Source organism: Fonsecaea monophora (genome assembly GCF_001642475.1).
Source record: "Fonsecaea monophora strain CBS 269.37 chromosome Unknown Scaff7, whole genome shotgun sequence".
NCBI lineage: Eukaryota > Fungi > Ascomycota > Eurotiomycetes > Chaetothyriales > Herpotrichiellaceae > Fonsecaea > Fonsecaea monophora.
Genome location: NW_019173938.1, coordinates 351,006 through 371,122, shown reverse-complemented (window position 1 = coordinate 371,122; position 20,117 = coordinate 351,006). Strand labels below are relative to the sequence as shown.

Below are 20,117 nucleotides of genomic sequence, written 5' to 3'. Positions count from 1 at the left end.
GGCCCCCGAAAGCCGAACAGTGTATATATGTCCTGTTCACCCCCTCACCCTCGGCGCCTCGTCTTCACACAAGTCTTCGATGGCAACACGCGTGAAAGCAAACGTCGCTGTTTTTGGGGGGGCGGTGCCCTGGTCTTTGTGGGGAAACTCCTCGAAAAGAGCCATGTTGTGGTGGACTTGAACTATATTTACAGAATGCGCCGTGTGGAGTATATGCGCATGGGGCCCCTTTTCTAAACTCTTCGCGGGTAACCCTATCTCACATCTAGACAATACACAAGACAAACGATCCGCAGATCCGCGTTTGTTGATATTTAAAACATCCTGCCAATAACCGGCATGGCACGATATATCTTATCCCAATGGCTTGCTTCCCAACCCGTACCTCGCCCTGCTGTTCCCACAATGCCCAACCCACCAGCAATCCACGCGGTTGCCACGGCGGCGGTAATCCCGTTGACAATCCTGGTTCGCCATTTCTTCCGCAGGTGGCCCTCGTCCCCGCCCCCGATGACATACTCTGCACTCACTCTCAGGAATTTGGCCGCACCGCTTACCACGTGGTAACTGGTGACGCACACGAACAATGTGTAGCCTGCCAGTCCGACATACGGATCTTGTGCTATGCCATGGGCAAAGTAGCGTAATCCCACAGAGGCAGAACTCCCATCGATCTTGTTGGGGATGATACGCATAGACAACACGTGGGCCACGAACATTGGATACAGTGCATAACCCGCGGCGCTAGTGAGCGAGAACTTTGGCCACGGTATCTTACTCTTCATCTTCCTGCGCTGCGAGAGTGTCTCGGCTCCATGCCGTCTTGCTGTGATGCGACGACGGTAGAGTCGTAAGGCAATCCCGGAGGCGACGTGGGTGACGACGGGGACAAAGATCAGGAGTGGTTCGAATGGGAAGGATTGATAAAAGGGGCGGGTGAGGAGGAGGAATTTGTCTGCCTCGCGCGCAGAACCGGTCAAGAGGGGGATCAGTGCGGTGTTTGCGTAGTGCATCGTGAGATAGGCTGAGAAGGGGACGACAGAGTACTTTTGTACGGTTGACAACATGTGAAGCGTCCGGGCTGGCGTGAGGCCCAGCCAATTGGTCGTGCTGTGAGATGAAAAGGGCAATCTCGAAGCATCGGGATCCGAAGGGTTGGTGGGATAGCTTGGGCCTTCTGGGTCGTCATCGTCGACGGGCGAGGGATCGACTTCGTGCATTGGTATAGAGGAGATGGAGCCATGCGTGTCTTGTGTCGAGAGGGGAGGTAGGTCGGTCATGACTTTGATGTTGTTGAGCGTTTCTTTGTTCTTGAGAGGGGGAAAGACGGCCCTTGCAGGCTCGGAAGACCCGCGGAAGCGGGCTGTTGGAACTCAATTACAGGTGAAAAGCTTGCAGTATTCTCAACCCTAGGAAATCCGTCATGTGCGTTCGTGTTTTTAGGATTTGACTCACCAGTCCCTCGTTGTGGTAATGAGGACCGAGAAACCAACTGGGAGGCCTCACAGGACTTCGCTTCAGAGATTTTGGGATCAGCCAATAGCGGAAGACATAAGTAAGCGGTGTGGGCATCGAGGCTAGTCAGCGGGTTCTGCCACAACCACTAGCGCATCTGTGGAGGGCTTCAATTGGTCGGGGAGGCTCACGAGTGATTGATTCAATGGGTACCGAATCAGAGGCGGTCCAGCTGTTTCAGCCGTCACCCCGCGCCCAACCACTGGGCAGCCCCTCTTGGTTTGGGTGCCTTTTGGGTGCTTCTTGGTCGCTCCTCCCCGCCCAACTGTCCGCTCCAGCACAGTCAAAAACTGCTGCTTGGGACGTTGCTTCTCTCTGTCTACCACTGTTCCTGCTTCCATCATTCAGCCTCCCTCAGCACAGTCACTATAATCCTTCTCAAACGACTGCCCCTTTCTCTTCTACAGACCTTTGCACTCTATTGACTCGCTCCGATTGGTGTCATTCCAGGTGCAAATAACATGTGTTTTGCGAGTGGTGGACATCGTCGTCTCACAGCCTAAGACCGTTCTGGTCAAGCTTCGCGGCATGTGCTTGACTCTATTTGAACTCACTTCTCTGCTGCTCTTGTGTTCTGGCTGTGTGGCTTCGCAGGGTTCAGTATGCAGACCTTAGAATCGACAAAAAAAAGATCAGGTCAGGATGACGAGGACACCCGACCCAGCATCAAGGATGCCGATCCTGGAGACACGAAGCCTGGCGGTGGATTCCCTCAATCTCATCCCCTGCATTTTTTTGAGGATTTACGGGTTGTACATCTGGTTGAGGCACTGAATTGCGTGCGTCAGGCGCAGCAAGCTGGAGGAAAGGACCCTGATAAGGGGTACCTCGACCAAATATCGTCTCATTTGCAAAAAGTGTGGACGGCCCACCGGGAATGTCTTCAGAAAGAGGAGGTCAGTTATGAGATGATCAAGTATCAAGTTAGAAAAGGGCTCATCGACCACCTGCAATGCTTTTTTGACTCTGTTGATCTAGACATGGTCATTGTGGGGAACCCGGAAGACTTTGTTCACCTTATTGCGAAGCGTTACCGAGGTATGCGCGCCGAGAAGGACAGACTCCAAGAAGAAAACCTTTCGCTTTCCGACGAGATTCAGCGTGTCACCGACGAGAAGGACAGCCTTCAAAAAGAAAACATTTCGTTTTCCGACGAGATACAGCGTCTCACCGCCGAGAGAGACAGGATCTCACAGACAAACGTCTCTCCAGAAGTCGGCTCCGCTCGACAGAAGGAGACTGACTATGTTATTGCCCAGTTGGAAGCGGAGATACTTGAACTCTCAAAGGTCAATTCAGACTATTGCCTTGAGATCGTGGGGGTCAGAAATCAAGGCAAGGCTTGTCATATCGAAAAGGTCCAAGCCGAAGAAAAGAGCGATATCCTCGCCCAGCGTAACAACAAAAAATCGCGGGAGATTGAGTGCCTCACACGCCAAGTCGGAACACTAAAACAGGATGTCGGTAGCAAAATTGAGGCAGATAATGTGAAAGATGGTCTTGCGAGGACCAATGACCACTCACGCCTTGCCATTGCAGACCTAAGATCGAGTGTGGACGCTCTGCAGCGGGATGATCGTGTCAGAACTGAGCTTCTTAGAAAAGTAGAGGCAGAGAGAGACACCATCAAGGCCATTGCAAAAGACCAAGACAAAGCAGTGTCATCCAGCAATAAAATAATCGCCACGGAGAGAAAATACACCCTCCGCGAGAGGGAGTACTTCGTCAAGGAACGCGAAGTTGCCATGCAGTCAGATCTTGACTTGGCAAAGTTGAGAGAAGACTGTGACCGAGGCAGAGCAAGTCTTGCTCAAGAACGGATTGCGAGGGAAACTATTTCAACTCTGTTGTGCGCCACAAACCGTGAAAAAGATGCACTGTTAAGTGAAGACGCCGAGTTGAAGGAGAAAATCGAGACTTTACGAAAGGACCTTTCTAATAAAGAGGACCAACTGAAAATGGTGGAAACAGCTAGAGACGTTACAGTTGCTCGGTTAGAGGAACGCATCAAGATTCTAGAGGCAGAGAAGGACGATCGTATACAGCAACCGCTAGAGCAAAACGCGAAGCTCTCAGAAGAGACCAAGTCTAGCCACGAGGGGTTTGACGAGTCGCAACGGCATCATACTTTGTCACAAGAAAAACAAACCTGCTCGGACCCCTCACATTGGAACCTGAAAAGCGAGATGGACTCGCTCCGTGCAGAGTTCAACAAGCAGGTCCAAGCGAACAAGAAGAGAGATTGTCGAAGGACACAGCTGCAAGTGACCACAGCACTGCAGAACCAGGGGATCAAGAGAAAGGCAGTGAGTGAACAAGATGATGTGCAGTCGAAGGAGATAAACGCAGTGCGCAAAAAAGCCGATCGAGCCCCGACTCGCGCGCGAGCGAAGCGACAGAAGCGGAAATAGCTTGCGACCAATTGATACAGCAAATGCTGAAACGACCCGACAGCAGACTGAGCAACGTGTTTCTAATCTTTTGGAACAGCAAAATCAACTGGCAAAAGCTTGTGAAGAGGCTGGCCAAGGCGCTCATGCTCTCGTCGAGCAGCAAAGCAGCTAAAAGCAGCACGCAAAGGGGCGGCGCGAATATACCCTAGTGGATCAAGGAATAGGCTTCGATGCCTTCATTATTGCACAATGCAGCTTTAGCCAGATACGGCTACCCTACATATTTCAACCTCTCCTGCAGAAGAACCCTAAATTCGACAAAGTCAGTCGCCTCGTTTGCTAACCCTAGCGACTTGGAAGTCTGTGTTCCGAGTATACTATCAACACAACGGCCTGGTCCATGGTCAGAAACAAATATGGATTGGGCAACTAAGGTACGAACTGGAGTCCGGGGCATCTCACCTGTTTTGACTCTGAATAGACATTGAGGGGACGCTATTAATGGAATTTTAGGTTCGTGTATATGTGTATGATATGTATCGGCGGTCATGACGCGTGGTGTTTTTGCAGGGAGGTTCAAAAGCGGCTCTGATGGGGACTAGATTTTGTGTTTTGAGGCATGTTGCAAGGCGTTGCTTGCTTTGTCTGCCAGAGGCGCGAGGTGTTTGTTGGGGGGAGTTCTTCCTTTCTTTCTTCGATTTTGAACAGCATCTGACACGACGGAGACGACCCAAGCAATCACACGGCATCCACAGTTGATCCCACGAAACAATCATGACAGCAAGCAAATACCCAGGACAAAGGGCGGGACGGAACTAGGGCAGGGGGGGGTACCCCTGGATTTCTTTCATGGAGTTGAATTCGGAGTTGCAAGTCGGATCTTGTTTGGGGAAAAGAAGAAAAAGAAGGGCAGGAATTGAAGCAGGGATGGGAACAGCCTGTTTTGATAGAAAGGCGTTTGCAGGCGCACACGTTTTATTGGGACCGAGTCGATGAGAATGGATTTATTGAGCGAGGAAGGGAATAGGGAAATAACAGCACCTCGGCTGAACGTGTGCGATATGATATATCTTTCTTTTTCTTCAACCTAGTTCTGGTCAGATTGAACCCAGCAGCAACAAATGACCAAGATTGATCGGATTCAGATTCAGGAGTCTCCCATCATCCTGCGTCGTGAATGGAAATGATCCCAAAGAAAGGAGGAATAGATGAAAAATATCTCGTCCGTCTCGTCGTTACCATTGGTTGTCTTCGGAATTAATTCATGGATCTCGTTAAAAAGGAACCTCTTTTTTCTTTGTCTTTTCGTGGAAAGGGTGGAGGGATGTGGGGAGGTAGGGAGACGAGAGGTAAATAGGTGGTTGTACTTTTCTCTTCCAGAGAAACACTTTCTCCTGTGGGAGTCCGCGTTATGTTGCGTCGCCCCACAGAGGTCTTGTCGTGTCGTGTAGTAGTTAAACTGGCTCTGGATGATACTGGCGAGTCAGGCTTCCGGAAAGAGGATTGAGCGTAATGAGAAGAGCTGGCAGGTTGAATGGTATCGTAATCGTATTGTTCGTGTGTTGATTCATATCGTCGGCCCTCGTTCCATAGCATCCATAGCCCTCGGTTCTAAACTGCGGCAAATATGTCGTCCAGCGAGCGTAGCACAAACTCCCCGGTCCCCATGGCCGTCTTCATCCCTTCCTTGTCGCCCGAGTACTTCCAGGAATCCACGTTTATCGTCCACACATTCATCCCTGGCAACGGCGAGTCGGGCCGTCCGTCCGACGGGAAGTTGGGGGGAATGTTCTCCAGGCGCACCAGGACGCGCAGTCGGAGGAAGGGGATCTGTTTGTCAATGCCCCAGTCCTTGACGCCCTTGAGGACGCAAAAGTCGCGCTTCTGCCACAGCGCCGCGATCTCCTGGTCGCTCGAGCACTGGTATCTGTTGATCCAGTCGTGACGGAACAGGAGGGCGTGCGCCCCGGGAGTCTCTTCGGCGTCGTAGTACGAGTCCTCGTCAACGGCGAGGTGTGCGGCGTTGCCGCCCCATAGCGACTTCCGGCGCCCAAAGATACACACAGGGCGGAAATCTTCGTCGAATCCAAACTTCATCCAACAGATGCGCTCGCCATTCTTGTCCTTTCGCGAAGGCGGGACGTAGATGACGGCCGCAGTGCCCCTGATGCTCAGCAAGCCTCCTCTGGCTCGTGGCATGGCAAAGAAGAGCGGTCGGGGAGGCAGACCGAGAAGTCCATTCGGGTGGTATTGCTTCGCCGCCCGCATCTCCTCGGCGCTGTACCGACTTATCGACGGTAAAGTGTTGCGAAAATGGAACCTCGCCTGATAGATCTCATCAATCGTGTATTCTGGCAGAGTGAAGCTGTGAAGGCGAAAGCCATACCAGCGCCGGAGCGGTTCATCGGAGATGTGAGGTCGGACGTGGACGGTGCGAACACGGCCGTAAGAGTCATCCAAGATCGTGCGAAGCAGAATAGGCAGCACGGTGGCGCCGTCAATCTGCACCCGTGCATATTGCTCTGCATTTTGAGACGATGAGAGCCGCTCGAGAAAGATACCCAGGCGATATTGAGGACAATCTTTGAGGCTGCAGTTCAGGATACAGAGATACGTCTCCATCGCCCACGGAAGGGTCATTAAGGAAATCGATATTCCCACATTGGTCAATGCGAAGCCAGTGGTGACCGGTAGGCCGTAGGAGGCAGGGATGACGACGTTCTGGCAAGTGACAAAGTGCGAAGGGGAGGTTGCCAAAAGACCATTGTGCCCGCCGAAATAGCCGTCCAGGCCACGATCCCATGCGAAGATGGATTGGTCGTCCGAGTGCCTGATGATCTCCTCTTGAAGCCTTGTAAACGATCTTTCGCCCTCGCCGTACAACATGGGCATGCTAACATCGAAAATACCCAGGAGACTGTACGCTCGGTCCTCAACCCGGGTTGTCGAGCGTTTGGAGGCCCACGACATGCGCTGAGCTATCGAACAGCTCGAGGGTGGTCTCTGACCGAGAAGGACATCTCTGTCAATGCCAGTGATTCTTGATAGCTCCCCAGCCAGGTTATCCTTGGTGCCCAGAAAGACCCAGTTTCGATCGTAGAAGCTGACGTGTTTTGGGGCAATCAATTCCTGGAGTGTCCATCCCCGCGTGAACCACACACTGTCCTTCATCTCGGTCTTATGAATCTCGACGTCCGTTAGATAGGCAAAGCAAATTTCGGCATCTTGGTACCACCGATACATTGAGTTGATACTTTCCGTTAGCTCGGCCGAACTCGATTTGTCAATGCTACAGGTATCGACCCAAAGGTAGGAAAGTCCCTTGTTACGGGCAACCCAACAAGCCGACTGGATTTTGGAGAAGCCTTTCTTGCCAAAGGTCTTGGGGGAGCTCATGTCTTGGAAGGTGACTTCTTCGTCTTCCCATCGATGCGAAAGTATGGCATACCGGTGAGTCCTGCTGTTGTAGACTTCCTCCAATTGAATCGTGCGGACATTTATGAGGCGCATGGCGACGATCGCGGTGATCTGTGGAAGTCATGAGCTTGGAGTTGGTAGGGCTGGAACTTCTTGCTGTTGAAGACGGCCTCCCGCCTTATTGACGGCCTGTAGACGAATTGACCAGCCTCAGCTCCAGTTTATGCATTGGCTTCGACAATATCAAGTGCTGCATCATCCGGGTCTGTGAAGAGCTTGCTTGATCGCTGAGCCTGATTGGTGATAACGAGGTCTACTCGATGTCTTGCCAGAGAAAAAAGTATAGACAGCAGATCGAGGTTCAAGGAATGGATAGCTTCTCGGGTAATGCGTGGTTGTTCGTTGTGCGGCTGAAGGATGTCTTCGCTGGCGATCTGACAGTCGACAATTGAGGGGTCTGGCTCCAGACGCGGTGGTGGGCGGCCAGACATTATTATGCGAGAACCGCCGACCACCACTTTTTTTTTTCGACTTCTCTTCACTCCCTGCGTAAAGATCAATGCTTCATCAAACAGTCACTGCATATTAGCATCTTCTTCTGCGTCTGACTGTTCGTCACCGCCATCATGCCTCCGGTAAGTTGCGCCTTGCTGTACCTGTGAAGTCTCGCCGACCAACTTTCCAATTGTCTCTTTGGCGTTATTGACTAGTCGCTTCCTCCTCTAGAGAGGATTCACCCTCCCCCCCGCCAGTACACAGTCGGCGAAACAAGCGCGGAGTGCATTCTTCTGCTCGCTATGTCAAAAAGGGTACAGTCGCATGAACGAATTCGAGGCCCACGAATCCTCATACGATCACCAACATAAGAAGAGGTTGAAGGAGATGAAGGAAATGCAGCGCCAAGTGCAACCCAAGAAGGAAGAGAAAGGACCACTGATGCAGATAAAACTTGGAGGGGGCACAAAGAGCGCAGCGGCTGCGGGTGGAGGGTTCAAGAAAGGAGGATTCAAGAATGCGTTTGCGCCGGCGGTCGACGAACCAAAACCAGAGGTCGAGAAAAGAGATGAGATAGAACCTCCCGTGGCTGAGAAGCGCGATGTCGATATGGATGACAGTGATCTGACGGAAGATGAGGATTACTACGATCCTCGAAAGCCGACAGGATGTATGCCTGGGTGCAAAGGTCATATTTCTGCTGGCTCCTGAAGCAACCATTGTCCTCAAATCGACGCACTTTTACGATCATAAACTAGGTCGATTCCAGAACCACACGGGCGCGACCTCTGAAAGCAAGCCTCACCATCTCTTTCGAACTCCCCCGGTTCCATACGTGCATAGCACACTTTAAAACGACGTATGCGCCCATCGAATGATCCATGTAACCACTCGGTTTGACATGGGCTCATGGGTATGGTGGGCAGGAGAGTCGATGGCTTTACCAGGCGGATGCATACGCCCGATACCCGTTCAACTGCATCCTGAAAGCACGAATTGCACAGAGAGGATCTCGAGTACTGGCCTAAACACGGCTCGGCGACAGGAGGAGGCAGATTGAGTATTAGGAACCGCCCTGGTGCAAAAGGTTGATCTTATACACATGTGTCTTTCTCGGCCATGGACACCGTCGACATCGAGCTGTCAGAGTGACACATCCGATGTACAGACGAAGTTCTCTATTCATCCGCCGGTTTATATGACAGCCCAGGTTTCCAGTGTTGCCATTCGCTCTCAACGCAGAACAACCAATCAGACGGGTTTGCCCTTAGAGGTTGCAAAATGACCAGCAGGCCACGAAGCAACTTTCTAATTGCATGCCGCACTGCACAGCTTTGTTAACGTCAATTTCGGCGCAGACCTGGACCCGTTCCTCTTCGTCCCCGACGACATATTTTGCGTCACCACCGAGACCTCACTGGGAATCAAGGCGATATATTGTATTCCTTCAAGTCTCCTGCCAGAGCCGATGGCCGGTTATCGCATTCGGGGAAGCTGCATTGCGAAAAGTCGCGCCCTCTAAAGGCGCTTTACCGAGCATAGACGAAACAATGTAGCGAGAGTCAGCATACCCAGCTATAACAGAGTTTTCGAAAACGCCTCGATTTGTATGTTGGTTCCCAACACCGCGTCACATTGATCAGCCGTACACTTTGCAACGTTGAAGCAGTCGTAATATTAGAGAAGTCGTTCACCATAACCGTTCTATAGTATATCGATGACCGTGGCGACAACTATAGCCATCATCACAGCCATCCCCAATGACCCTGCCCTCAATTGCACGGCCGAATTGATGTTGAACTGCAACACTTGTCCTTGCGTAAAGTTTGTCGCAGCACCCTTGATGGCCACCTCCGTCAAATTTCCACATTCGGTGTTGATAGTGGCGTTGAATTGAAAGCTGGGCAGCTTGGGAATGGCGGAATCGAGGGGCGCGCTAGCTGGGTCGTGGCCTTGAGGTGACGCTTGAAGGTATGCGGACCGGTATGTAGCATTTGCGCCGACAATGGAGAGGTTTGCAATGGTGGAGTATTCGCTACAAATGGGCTGGTCACTTCGTTGCTGTCGAGGGCTGAGCAGGCTGAGCGGCGAAGGGATAGCCGTTACAATTGTGACGAGGGCGAAGAAGAGGAGGTAGGTGACGGCGGATAAATGTGTTCTTGACATGGTTTTAGCTGTGGGAGGTCAGGAATGGTATAATTTTTGGCTGTGCAGGTCAGCGATGTAAAGAAAGACGAGTACGTTAGTTAGGCTTGGAAAAGTGGCGAGGAGGAAAAAAAGAGTGTCGAGAAAGCCCGACAGTTTTGTACTTGAGCCGTATGTAGCAGGCTCACCGGCACCTCAAATGCAAAACAGGGTCGTCGATATTCTCCTGATGGATCTGGTTTGAACTAGGTGTGTGTATGTGCTTGTAGTGGCGCCACTTGACGCCCGTGAAACCGTGCACAATCGGCATCATTGAGATGGTAATCTCCCGTATGTGACAAGTCCGGGGTCACTGTTGCCCATCTTGACGGGTGATCTGGTTTGAGAACGGGCAGGAGAGGCGTTTGAGGAAAAGGATCTGAGACCAAAACGGTTTCAAAACTCTCAGACGCGCCTGAGGCCGAGGAGTCAGGAGAGGAGGGCTGTTTTTTCCTGTCTGGTGTACAATGTGCATACCGTTTGGCGGAATATTTGTTCACTGCCCCTTATTCGGGCAGCGAGCTCGCATCCATGTCTGTGTGTAGCAGGAAGGGTACGAGGTTATTCACTCATTGAGATGCTCCGTGTTGGTCGACAAGGCTGAGGGCGCACTAAGAGGCTCGCCGTAAATGGACTAGCTTGATAATATGCAAGGCTGCGACTAACTCTTTGTAGCATCCGTCTTGGCGATTCATAGAGAAAAAAGTATCGTATTCGATGCTGCTACCATTTACTTCATGTCTGTGCCTTGTTCCCAACTTTTGGGAACATAACACATTTGTTCGGCAGACACATCGATCTCTCAATCTGCAGTGTCAAAGGGATGGAAGGGGCTGGTGATGAGGATCGGCCGTTGTTTCGCTTTCATCCGGATCAATCTTATCCGTGATCGTGTGCCAAAGCTCGCGAATAACAGCCAGGGATACTTTACAAACCTGCAACGGAGGACCTTTGCGGCCTCATCACGCTCGAATATGGCGTCATCGAATGCCCCCGAGACCATCATGGTTGATGGCAAGAAATACAGACACGTCCGCGAAGGTCTAGCTTCAGTACTTGCTCCATATTCCGGGGAACCTCCAACGTCGGCCAAATCCTCCAAAAACAACGACGAAGGAGATCAGGCCGTCTTCTATAATCCTATTCAGCAGTTCAATCGAGATCTGAGTGTCCTGGCAATCAGCGTCTACGGCGAAGCTGCTCTGCTGGAGAAGCTAGGCCGGGTTGCTCACAAGAATCGAAACGCGAAAAGGAAGAAGGCCGGAAAAGGGTCGCACGCCCCGCCTGCAGCTCAACTCGACAACAGCGCCAACAATGAAGCAGAGCAACCGAACACTCGGAAGCGTAAAGCCGACCACCTAGAAGATGCAGTCGTCCATGAGAGTACGGAAGAGCCGGCAAAGAAACTCAAACCTAATGGACATGACGAAGACAACGTCGAACCACTTGTTGCTGAGCTGACGGCTGATGCTGATGCTCCGGTCAATGACACCGTGGGAGAGGGACTGCAACCAGAACCTGTCGCAAGTACAGGCGCCGCCGATCCTGAGGTAAAGCCACCTGCAATTCCAAAGAAACAGCTTCCTTTCGCTATTCTGGACGCTTTGTCTGCAACGGGTCTCCGAGCGTTACGCTATGCTAAGGAAATATCATTTGCTACCAACATTGTCGCAAATGATCTCTCCTCGGCATCGGTCGAGACCATCAAACTCAACATCAAGCACAACGACGTCGGAGACAAAGTTCGACCCAACCTCGGTGATGCTCGAGCTTTTATGTATACCAAGGTTGGAAACGAGCACCCCAGACCCGCAGAAGGATATGTACATCGATTCGATGTGATTGATATTGACCCTTATGGAACAGCGGCTCCTTTCTTTGACTGCAGCCTACAGGCAATCCAGGATGGTGGGATGCTGTGTATCACCTGCACAGACGCTGGTGTCTTTGCATCGACGGGGTATCCCGAAAAGACTTTTGCACTCTATGGTGGAATTCCTGTCAAAGGGCCACACTCGCACGAAGGTGGCTTGAGGTTGATCCTCAATGGAATCGCGATATCTGCCGCGAAATACGGCCTTGCGATCGAGCCTCTTTTGTCCCTTTATATCGACTACTATGCCCGACTCTTCATTCGGGTCCACCGAAAGCAGCAAGAAGTCAAGCTGCTGGCCGGTACATCCATGATGGTTTATAACTGCGGCCACGGGTGTGGAGCTTGGGTGACACAGCCTTTGCTTCGGAACAAGCCACAAACATCTAAATCTGGAGACACATTCTACAAGTTCTCATTCGCCCAAGCACCGTCCACAAATCGGAATTGTGACCATTGTGGTTCACGGATGCACCTGTGTGGTCCGATGTGGTCAGGTCCCCTACACAATCCGATATTCGTTGAGAAAATGCTCAAGAAGGCTCGAACTCTGGACAAGGACACATATGTTACTGTCGATCGAATCGAGGGGATGCTTACTTTGGCCTTGGAGGAGGATCTCACGCCTACCAACTCAAACCCGGACGATACAGAGGTCACAGTAGCGGAGGACGGAGCTACGCACGACTCGAAGCTAATTCCGCGACTTGCGACTGACAAACCAGACGTTGCTCCTTTTTTCATCATGCCTACTTATTTGGCAAAGATAATCCATTGCGCTACACCTTCTGAAGATGCAATGAGAGGTGCCCTGCTTGGACTGGGCTACAAAGTCTCCAGGTCTCACTGCAAGCCTGGCAGTATCAAAACGAATGCCCCATGGTCCGTTCTGTGGGAAGTGATACGAGAGTTCATGCGGACAAAAGCGCCTATCAAGGATGGAGCCGTGAGGAAGGGCACAGCAGGGTATCAGATTCTGTCGAGGGTCCGAGGGACGGAGCGGGCTCTTGTATCAGAGTTGAGGGACGTGACGAGGGAGCAGCTTGGGAGATGTGAGACCAAGGACGACCTGAAAACTGTGCTACAAGGGATACTCTATCGATTAGAGAACGAAAAATCACCTCTCCCCACAGAGACGGGTGAATCGTATGAGCCGAAAGATGGTGGCGAAGAGGCAGCAGCTCAACCCGAGGAACCTCCCAACGGTCATCGGTCAAGATCCACGAGTCCTTCGGTTCCACCACCGAACAGGCTCAAAATCACATTTGACGAGAAGTTGGGTAAAGAGAAGCCTCGTGGCAAATTATTGAGGTACCAGATGAATCCGAGGGAAAACTGGGGTCCGATGAGCCGGGCTGGGAGGACTTCGTGAGGAAGGTATGTACCTCTGACTGAATATTCGCACGGTCATCTAGGGTTCAGTTCCTTTGGAAAGACTAGTTCTTGCCATCTTTCAAGCTCGTCCTGCTCCTTCTTCCTTGGCAAGCATTTCATTTCATCTTTTGTATCGTTCTTACTTGAATCTCCGCCCTCTACAGATTTCCCCTCTGGTTATTTGCCGCCTTCCTTACACGTCTTCCTTATCATGACCTCTCCTGACGGAGGTGAGTTGACTGTCAACCCAGGATCAATGCCCACCAACATGACTGTCCCAGGCGCTCCGCCTCTCGGGACCTTTTCCGACATTGCCCAGCTGTCGCAATTTTGGCATGATCCAAAAGATCCCAAAGTCCTCAGGTTTCGCCTCGTCGATTTGATGACCACGACAGACTCCCCGCGAGCCAAAGTGGTCGAAACAAAAAGTGGGCAAACGATGGACGAGGCTCGAACGATCGTAAGTCACCCCTGGCTGTGCTCGGCAGCCTTGGTTCAGTGGATGGATACTCCCTAACGATATTCTAGACCCAGCTCAATACCGATGTCATGAAAGCCGCGTTGCTCCTCGCATACAAGGCCATGGGCAACTCAGAAGTCACCACTGCGTATACTAATGTCCAATTTTTCAGGGCACCGACGCCATCCCTCATCGATCGAATTAAATCTTCGCTCAATACCCTCGGCCTTACCGAAGCGGCTGCCAGCAGGATTGTCGACGGCGCGCAAACTCTGCGACTATACCAGCGTTTGAGAGACGAGCGATACCAAACCGTCGAGAAGCTTCAGAAGGCGCTGGAGCGTGTGACAGAGGAGGTCGCGGAGATGTCCAAGTCCTACGAATCACCCAAGGCCTGGGAAATTCCTCACCTGACACTCAATGACTCGAAAGTATTGGTCGTGGAGGAGGAGGTGCTAGCTTGCGAGCGTGAGCAGGCAGAGAAGGCGGTTGACGACCTCAGAACCGTTGCTGATCTGGCTCAGGAGTTGACGAAGATCAATCGGATCAGAAGAGTCCATTCACAAACGGACAAGACAGAATCACAGCTCAAGCCCTCTATGTCATGCGAAACTCAGCTTGGGCAGCGGAGTGAGGGAGTCGCAGGATCACAAGAGTGGCTCTCTGATTTTGGAACGGATTTCTCAAACGAGCTGGACAATTACTAGATCCTGCAACGAGGCCGAGGGGGCAAAAATGCTCACATGCTGGAAAGGAAAACTTGAGCGTTTGAACCCCTTTTGCTTCTATTCATCTATCCACATCTGCAGAGATATTCAGCCTCTCTCTTTTCTCCTTTCCCATCCTCACCAGCCAGGGGAGAAAGGAAGAGAGAGACAGGGAGGGAGGTCTCTATGAAAATGTGATTCCATGCCTTCCATTCAATAAGTCCCGCGATTTCCGGTCTCTTCTCAGTACCTCTTGGTCTTCTCTTTGTCCACTCTTTTGAGTCCATCGAAATTCACGTTGCACACGCTTCATGAGCTGTGGGCGGCGCGGTTCGAGCACGGTAGTCTAGCGGTTTGTGAACGTTTGAGCAATGGACAGAGTAGAGAATTCCTTTATGGAGAAGAAGTAGCTGCTTCTGCTGCTTCCCATGTCAAGGTCTCGTAGAAAACTATCTGGAGGAAACGGGCCATGGTCGGCGGTGGAGATATAGGATGTATAGGACGCTCAAGCTGCGACCTTTCTCGTTCTCTCTGGTCTTGAAACATCCGGCTTCCTTGCCCTGAGAGGCCACGCACATCCAAAGTCTCTGTCTGGAGCAGAGAATATACAAAGACCCGAACCAAGGCGGCAATTTCCCTCGGCGACAAGATATCCCCAGTCTGTGTCCCTACGGTCCACCTCTTCGTCCGTCTGCCCCAAAAGAGGTATGAATGAATCACTCAATATCAAAACTCGTGCCACAGCCACAACTACTGGTGGCGCGCGGATTCCCCACGATTTTGAACTGACTCCCAATCAATTCCTGGGTGAAGTCAATGGTGCTGCCCTTCAACAACTCCAGGCTCGCCGAGTCCATGACCACCTCGGCCTTGCCCGGGCCCGACGGTGCCGTCTCGTCGTCGCTGGCAAATATCGTGTCTTCTTCCCGGTCGATCTTGGACGAGTCCTCCAGGGACATTAAGTACTGGAAGCCGTGGCAGCCGCCGGAGGTCACGGTGACGCGGAGGTGGGAATCTTTTGGCTGCGAGGAGGAAGAGGAGGAGGATGAAGGGACGAGCGTGTTCTTCTTGCTCTGGGGAGAAGCGCTCGTGATCTGTTTCAGGCGTTTGGCCGCTCGCTCCGAGATGGTGATGGTCATCTCGTTGCCGTCTTCGTCGACCCGTGGGTTCTGCACCACCACCGTCGCCTGCCGGACAGGCGAGGAGGAGATGTGTCGTCTTGTTACGTAGTCATTCTTCTTTCCGAGCCGTGGGATGATGGGGTGAGAGTGTGCTTGTCTTGGGGTCGTCGTTTGCCGCTGCAGCGGAGCATTGGAAATACCTCGACATGCTCGGAGGTAGGTCGTCGGGTCTTGTGGTCTGCGTAGAGGACGCGCGGCTCGAAAGGCGAGCCTCATCGAGTTCTGAGACATGGCCTTTACTTTCGCGAGAGCTATTCCTCCGTATGTCGCTGGCGTGCAAGGCGCAGAACACAGGTTGGTGGGTTGGTGTGTCTCTTTGTCACTGGGAAAAATGACGATGGTGGAAAATGCGGCGGCCAAAGGAAAAACCTCGGCGACAACGAGTTGCTGACAATTCCGTCGTTTTCCATTCCGACTGGTTCAACTCATTATTACCTAGAAGAAAAGTCCCCTCTCTATTACACGTCTCTCTAAGCTGGCCACTTTTCTCTTGTGAGTCGTGACTATCTCGTTTGCGAGAGTATCCAGGAGACAAGTGGTGCCACGGGTCCTGCCCGCGAGAAATCAAGTCAAGGTGCACAGAGTGTCGTATTTTCTCTGTCACCATGTCTACAGCAGACATACCCCGTGACCTCTACTCTATGAAAGAACCCGGCGATCCATTTTCCCCAGACTTTGCCCTCTCTCTTGATGCTAGAGATCCGCTATCTCATTTTCGGTCAGAGTTTCACATACCGACTCGGGCAGATCTGAATAGGCCAACGCTGTCTAAATCGCCTGGAGAAGGACCCTCTCAGCCCTGCACGTATCTGTGCGGCAACTCGCTCGGCCTTCAGCCCGTCAGGACCGCGAATCTGGTCAACTCGTTCCTCACACAGTGGCGCACAAAAGGCGTTTTGGGGCATTTCGTCGAGCATTCAGACTCTCCCCTTGCACCGTTCTTGCACATCGATGACCATGCCGCGAAACTCATGGCCCCGATCGTGGGTGCCCTTGAGTCGGAAGTGGCAGTCATGGGTTCCTTGACGGCAAACCTGCATCTCCTCATGTCAAGTTTCTACCGCCCCAGCAAGAAGGGCGAGGGAAGGTGGAAGATCCTGCTTGAGGGTAAAGCCTTTCCAAGCGATCATGTGAGTAGGACCAGGTTCTTCTGGAGGTCTACACAAGCACTGCTGACAACAGTTTCAGTATGCAGTTGAGTCGCAAATCATCCATCATGGCCTTGACCCGGCAGAAGCAATGGTTTTGTTAGAACCTGTCTATGACAGATTCCCCACCTTGTCCACTGACCAAATCCTTCGAGCGATCGACGAGCATAGCTCAGAGCTTGCCTTGATCCTCCTACCAGGCATACAATTCTATACCGGTCAATATTTCGACATCCCTCGTATCACAGCCCATGCTCACTCGCACGGCATCATGATTGGCTGGGACCTGGCACATGCCGCTGGCAATGTTGACCTCAAGCTGCATGATTGGAACGTCGACTTTGCCGCTTGGTGTAGTTACAAGTATCTCAATTCAGGGCCGGGAGCAATGGCTGGCATCTTCATCAACGAGAAGTTTGGCAAAGTCGACATGAAAAGTCCGACTCACAAGTACTGGCCGCGCTTGACCGGATGGTGGGGAGATGATAAATCCAGCAGATTCCAAATGACAAACAGTAAGTTGGAGGTATTATGGTCTACAGTCCTCAGCTGATTTGATCTATGAAGAATTCCTCCCTCGACCAGGTGCCGCGGGGTACCAGGTATCCAATCCAAGCGCGCTCGACCTCGCAGCCGTCGTTGCCTCGTTACAAATCTTCAACGAAACATCCATGAAGGATCTGCGGGAGAAGTCTGTGCGCTTAACCAACTACTTGGAGCACCTCTTGGACGACATCGCGATCAGAAAGCCAGGGAAATTCGACATCATCACAGTTAGAGACGCGAAAGATCGAGGCGCCCAGCTAAGCATCCGACTGGCACCCGGCTTACTCGATGGAGTCCTCCATCATCTCGAACGTGAAGGTGTCATTGTGGACGAGAGAAAACCGGATGTCATTCGAGTTGCTCCCGCACCCTTGTACAACACCTTCACCGATGTTTTCCACTTCTGTCAGGTGCTGGATGATGCTCTCGGCAAAGACAGGTTATCCACGGAAAAGCTAGCTCCAGTATCGGAAGAGCTGGCAGGACTCTGAAATAAGGAGCCCTGCCATAATCCAACTGAAGCGCTTGCTGACGCTCAATCACCCAATCTCATGGTCGGCCACAGAATCTGTACCTGGAACTCTGTGGCAGCTCTCCCCTGAGGGAACAGCCTGGCCCCATGCCATACCCAACGACCCATCAGTCAGGTACATGAGTGGCACGCAATCCACCTAACCAAATAGTGGAAGATTGTGCTTTCTCAGAAGTGCATGGTTCATGCAGACTTGGCGGACTCACAGAACCCAATGCCAATCAATCTTCCTCACTGTCGCTTGGCTCCGCATCACGCCACAAGACAAAGTCGAATCTGCCATCAAGGTTTGCTCGCATGTACTCACGGATCATCTCCTGACTTTCCTCTGCCAAATCATAGTCGGGATCCACAGCCATCAGCGACAGGTTGAACCCTTTCTGCCTCTCGGGATCAAGACTCATCAAGAACTCCATGATCGCACTCAAGGTAAACCGAGTCATGGCGTACAGTGTGAGATTCTTCAAGTACTTGAGGTTCGCAAGAGGTTGGAGGATGTCCGCCGACACTTCTCCACCACTTGTCCAGAAGTCTTCAAGAAGTGGCAGGCTCACAGCCAGAGAAATGATGTGCTCCTCCGAAAACTCATCCGAGACATCTTTCAGGACAAGTTCTTTCAAATTCGTCAAGTTACACAAGCCTTCGACCATAAGTGAGAGATCGTCGGGCATCGTGTCTTCACCAATTCCCTTAAGCCATACTGACTCAAGGGACCTCTGCTCAGCCAGTGCAGTGTGGAATAACTGAGAATTGGTGTGGCGTACGGTATATCCCTCGAGGGATAACCTGGTCAGCCTCACATTAGGCGAACACAATACTCTCGAGAGCAACGCGGGTCCATCAAAGAATTTCTTCAGAGAGAGTTCGCTAAGAGTCCTGCAAGAGCTTAGCCAATCAACGACTTCTAGAAATACATCGTTGTTTCGGAGCTCCAGCTGGACATTGCCATATTTGTCTTCGAGCTTAAGCGCCTGGATCTCGGTGCAGTCCCTGAGCGCATTCAGATTCCGTACAGCATCTTGATTCAGACTTCCCAGATCCAGTTGTTGTAGTGTTTTGTGCCGTCCGAGTGCTTGAAAAGATCTCTTTCCAAGATTATTGTTGCTGATCATTTCAAAGTAACTTAGCGTGTCCGGCTTGAGCTCGTTCAGAAAAGTTGCAAATGCCTCGTCTGCGTCTGGAGACTCCCACTCGCGTAACGTCAAGCTGTGGAAATTATCGCAGTGCTCGGCGATTGCGGCTCCGGCGCCGTTGACCAGCGCATCACCTTTCCAGAGCACCATAGTCTGAAGCTTTGGGGAGCGAGATATCCACCTTGGCAGGAACCCGGGGCTGATATGGCCGTCAATCTCCTCTAACAGCGTCGTCTTCGTGGTCACCGCATCTCCGATTGCATTGACCGTGGCAACGACGTCCACTACCTGCCTCTTGTATTCCGTCTTGGGGAAGTGGAAAGGCTGGAGTTTCCCAGCAAAGAACTGCTTTCGAACGGGACCGGTGAACTTGGGGTCTTCCAGCATCAGCGACAGGTTGCGGAAATCCAGGGTTTTGATGTATCGACAGTAGGGTTTGTAAGTCGTGTGGTCGTCGAGACTCGAGAGAGTGATGGAGCGCCATAATACGGTCCATTTGCGATAGAACTGTGCCTGTTCCGCGGCCTTGGTCGCGAAGTCGGTCGGCCTTTGCCGGACATCCAGGTCGTCTCTCTGCTCGAAGGCCGGAGAATGCTGGTGTAGTCTGCGGACACGTCAATCACCACGAACATGTACAGAAAGGAGTAAACTAGTGGCCAGCAAAACTCACTGGTACATTGTCCGAAGCGCTGGGTCTGCGAATGACTTTGAACTCAGTGCGCATGTGTAGAGCGAGCCGAATTCCCTCTCATTTCCCAGCTCCTCGCATATCAAGGACAGGATTTCATCGGGGAGAACGGTGCCCCGATATGCAGACATGGTGATGGTGTTATCCCTTATATCCAACAACCAGGGCACGCGATAGCGATATCCAAGAGAGGAGTTTGATGAAGGTGGTAGAGAAGGCTTATCGAGAGAGAAGTCCCGGGAGTAGATGACGCTAGGAAATCATCCTTGATAAAGAGACTGCACTGGCGAGAAACATTGATATGTGAGAAGCTGTGTACATTGGAGACTCGTTGCTCATTCTAGTCTCGAAAGTCGAGTTTTGAAATGACATCACCTTTCACCCTCTGTGTCTCCTTTACGCGTCGACCCGCGTCTACCTGCGTCTTCGTCTCCCGGTGCCTCCCCTCACCCTCGTCCCTCATCCACCAGC

General features: G+C 51.9%; 10 protein-coding genes across 10 annotated transcripts; 5 read left to right on the top strand and 5 right to left on the bottom strand.

Annotated features, from left to right (window-relative positions):
- Nucleotides 1-314: 314 nt before the first annotated feature.
- Nucleotides 315-1,280, bottom strand: AYO21_01845 (hypothetical protein; the record flags this gene model as incomplete). The annotated part of the gene is made up of 1 exon (XM_022651827.1): nucleotides 315-1,280. One exon carries the CDS (start codon nucleotides 1,278-1,280, stop codon nucleotides 315-317), a length of 966 nt encoding a protein of 321 aa, XP_022515945.1.
- An 837-nt stretch (nucleotides 1,281-2,117) lies between these two features.
- AYO21_01844 (hypothetical protein) lies at nucleotides 2,118-3,926 on the top strand (the record flags this gene model as incomplete). The annotated part of the gene is made up of 1 exon (XM_022651826.1): nucleotides 2,118-3,926. The coding sequence occupies one exon, from the start codon at nucleotides 2,118-2,120 to the stop codon at nucleotides 3,924-3,926; it is 1,809 nt and encodes a 602-aa protein (XP_022515944.1).
- A 1,593-nt stretch (nucleotides 3,927-5,519) lies between these two features.
- On the bottom strand, nucleotides 5,520-7,418 carry AYO21_01843 (hypothetical protein; the record flags this gene model as incomplete). The annotated part of the gene is made up of 1 exon (XM_022651825.1): nucleotides 5,520-7,418. One exon carries the CDS (start codon nucleotides 7,416-7,418, stop codon nucleotides 5,520-5,522), a length of 1,899 nt encoding a protein of 632 aa, XP_022515943.1.
- A 533-nt stretch (nucleotides 7,419-7,951) lies between these two features.
- AYO21_01842 (hypothetical protein) lies at nucleotides 7,952-8,673 on the top strand (the record flags this gene model as incomplete). The annotated part of the gene is made up of 3 exons (XM_022651824.1): nucleotides 7,952-7,960; nucleotides 8,052-8,490; nucleotides 8,579-8,673. 3 exons carry the CDS (start codon nucleotides 7,952-7,954, stop codon nucleotides 8,671-8,673), a joined length of 543 nt encoding a protein of 180 aa, XP_022515942.1.
- Nucleotides 8,674-9,524: 851 nt separating this feature from the next.
- AYO21_01841 (hypothetical protein) lies at nucleotides 9,525-9,986 on the bottom strand (the record flags this gene model as incomplete). The annotated part of the gene is made up of 1 exon (XM_022651823.1): nucleotides 9,525-9,986. One exon carries the CDS (start codon nucleotides 9,984-9,986, stop codon nucleotides 9,525-9,527), a length of 462 nt encoding a protein of 153 aa, XP_022515941.1.
- A 992-nt stretch (nucleotides 9,987-10,978) lies between these two features.
- On the top strand, nucleotides 10,979-13,249 carry AYO21_01840 (hypothetical protein; the record flags this gene model as incomplete). The annotated part of the gene is made up of 1 exon (XM_022651822.1): nucleotides 10,979-13,249. The coding sequence occupies one exon, from the start codon at nucleotides 10,979-10,981 to the stop codon at nucleotides 13,247-13,249; it is 2,271 nt and encodes a 756-aa protein (XP_022515940.1).
- Nucleotides 13,250-13,519: 270 nt separating this feature from the next.
- On the top strand, nucleotides 13,520-14,418 carry AYO21_01839 (hypothetical protein; the record flags this gene model as incomplete). Its single annotated transcript, XM_022651821.1, has 2 exons — nucleotides 13,520-13,711; nucleotides 13,780-14,418. The coding sequence occupies 2 exons, from the start codon at nucleotides 13,520-13,522 to the stop codon at nucleotides 14,416-14,418; spliced, it is 831 nt and encodes a 276-aa protein (XP_022515939.1).
- A 716-nt stretch (nucleotides 14,419-15,134) lies between these two features.
- Nucleotides 15,135-15,830, bottom strand: AYO21_01838 (hypothetical protein; the record flags this gene model as incomplete). The annotated part of the gene is made up of 1 exon (XM_022651820.1): nucleotides 15,135-15,830. One exon carries the CDS (start codon nucleotides 15,828-15,830, stop codon nucleotides 15,135-15,137), a length of 696 nt encoding a protein of 231 aa, XP_022515938.1.
- Nucleotides 15,831-16,204: 374 nt separating this feature from the next.
- AYO21_01837 (kynureninase) lies at nucleotides 16,205-17,784 on the top strand (the record flags this gene model as incomplete). Its single annotated transcript, XM_022651819.1, has 3 exons — nucleotides 16,205-16,729; nucleotides 16,788-17,262; nucleotides 17,315-17,784. The coding sequence occupies 3 exons, from the start codon at nucleotides 16,205-16,207 to the stop codon at nucleotides 17,782-17,784; spliced, it is 1,470 nt and encodes a 489-aa protein (XP_022515937.1).
- Nucleotides 17,785-18,046: 262 nt separating this feature from the next.
- AYO21_01836 (hypothetical protein) lies at nucleotides 18,047-19,777 on the bottom strand (the record flags this gene model as incomplete). The annotated part of the gene is made up of 2 exons (XM_022651818.1): nucleotides 18,047-19,562; nucleotides 19,629-19,777. The coding sequence occupies 2 exons, from the start codon at nucleotides 19,775-19,777 to the stop codon at nucleotides 18,047-18,049; spliced, it is 1,665 nt and encodes a 554-aa protein (XP_022515936.1).
- Between the last annotated feature and the right edge of the window lie 340 nt (nucleotides 19,778-20,117).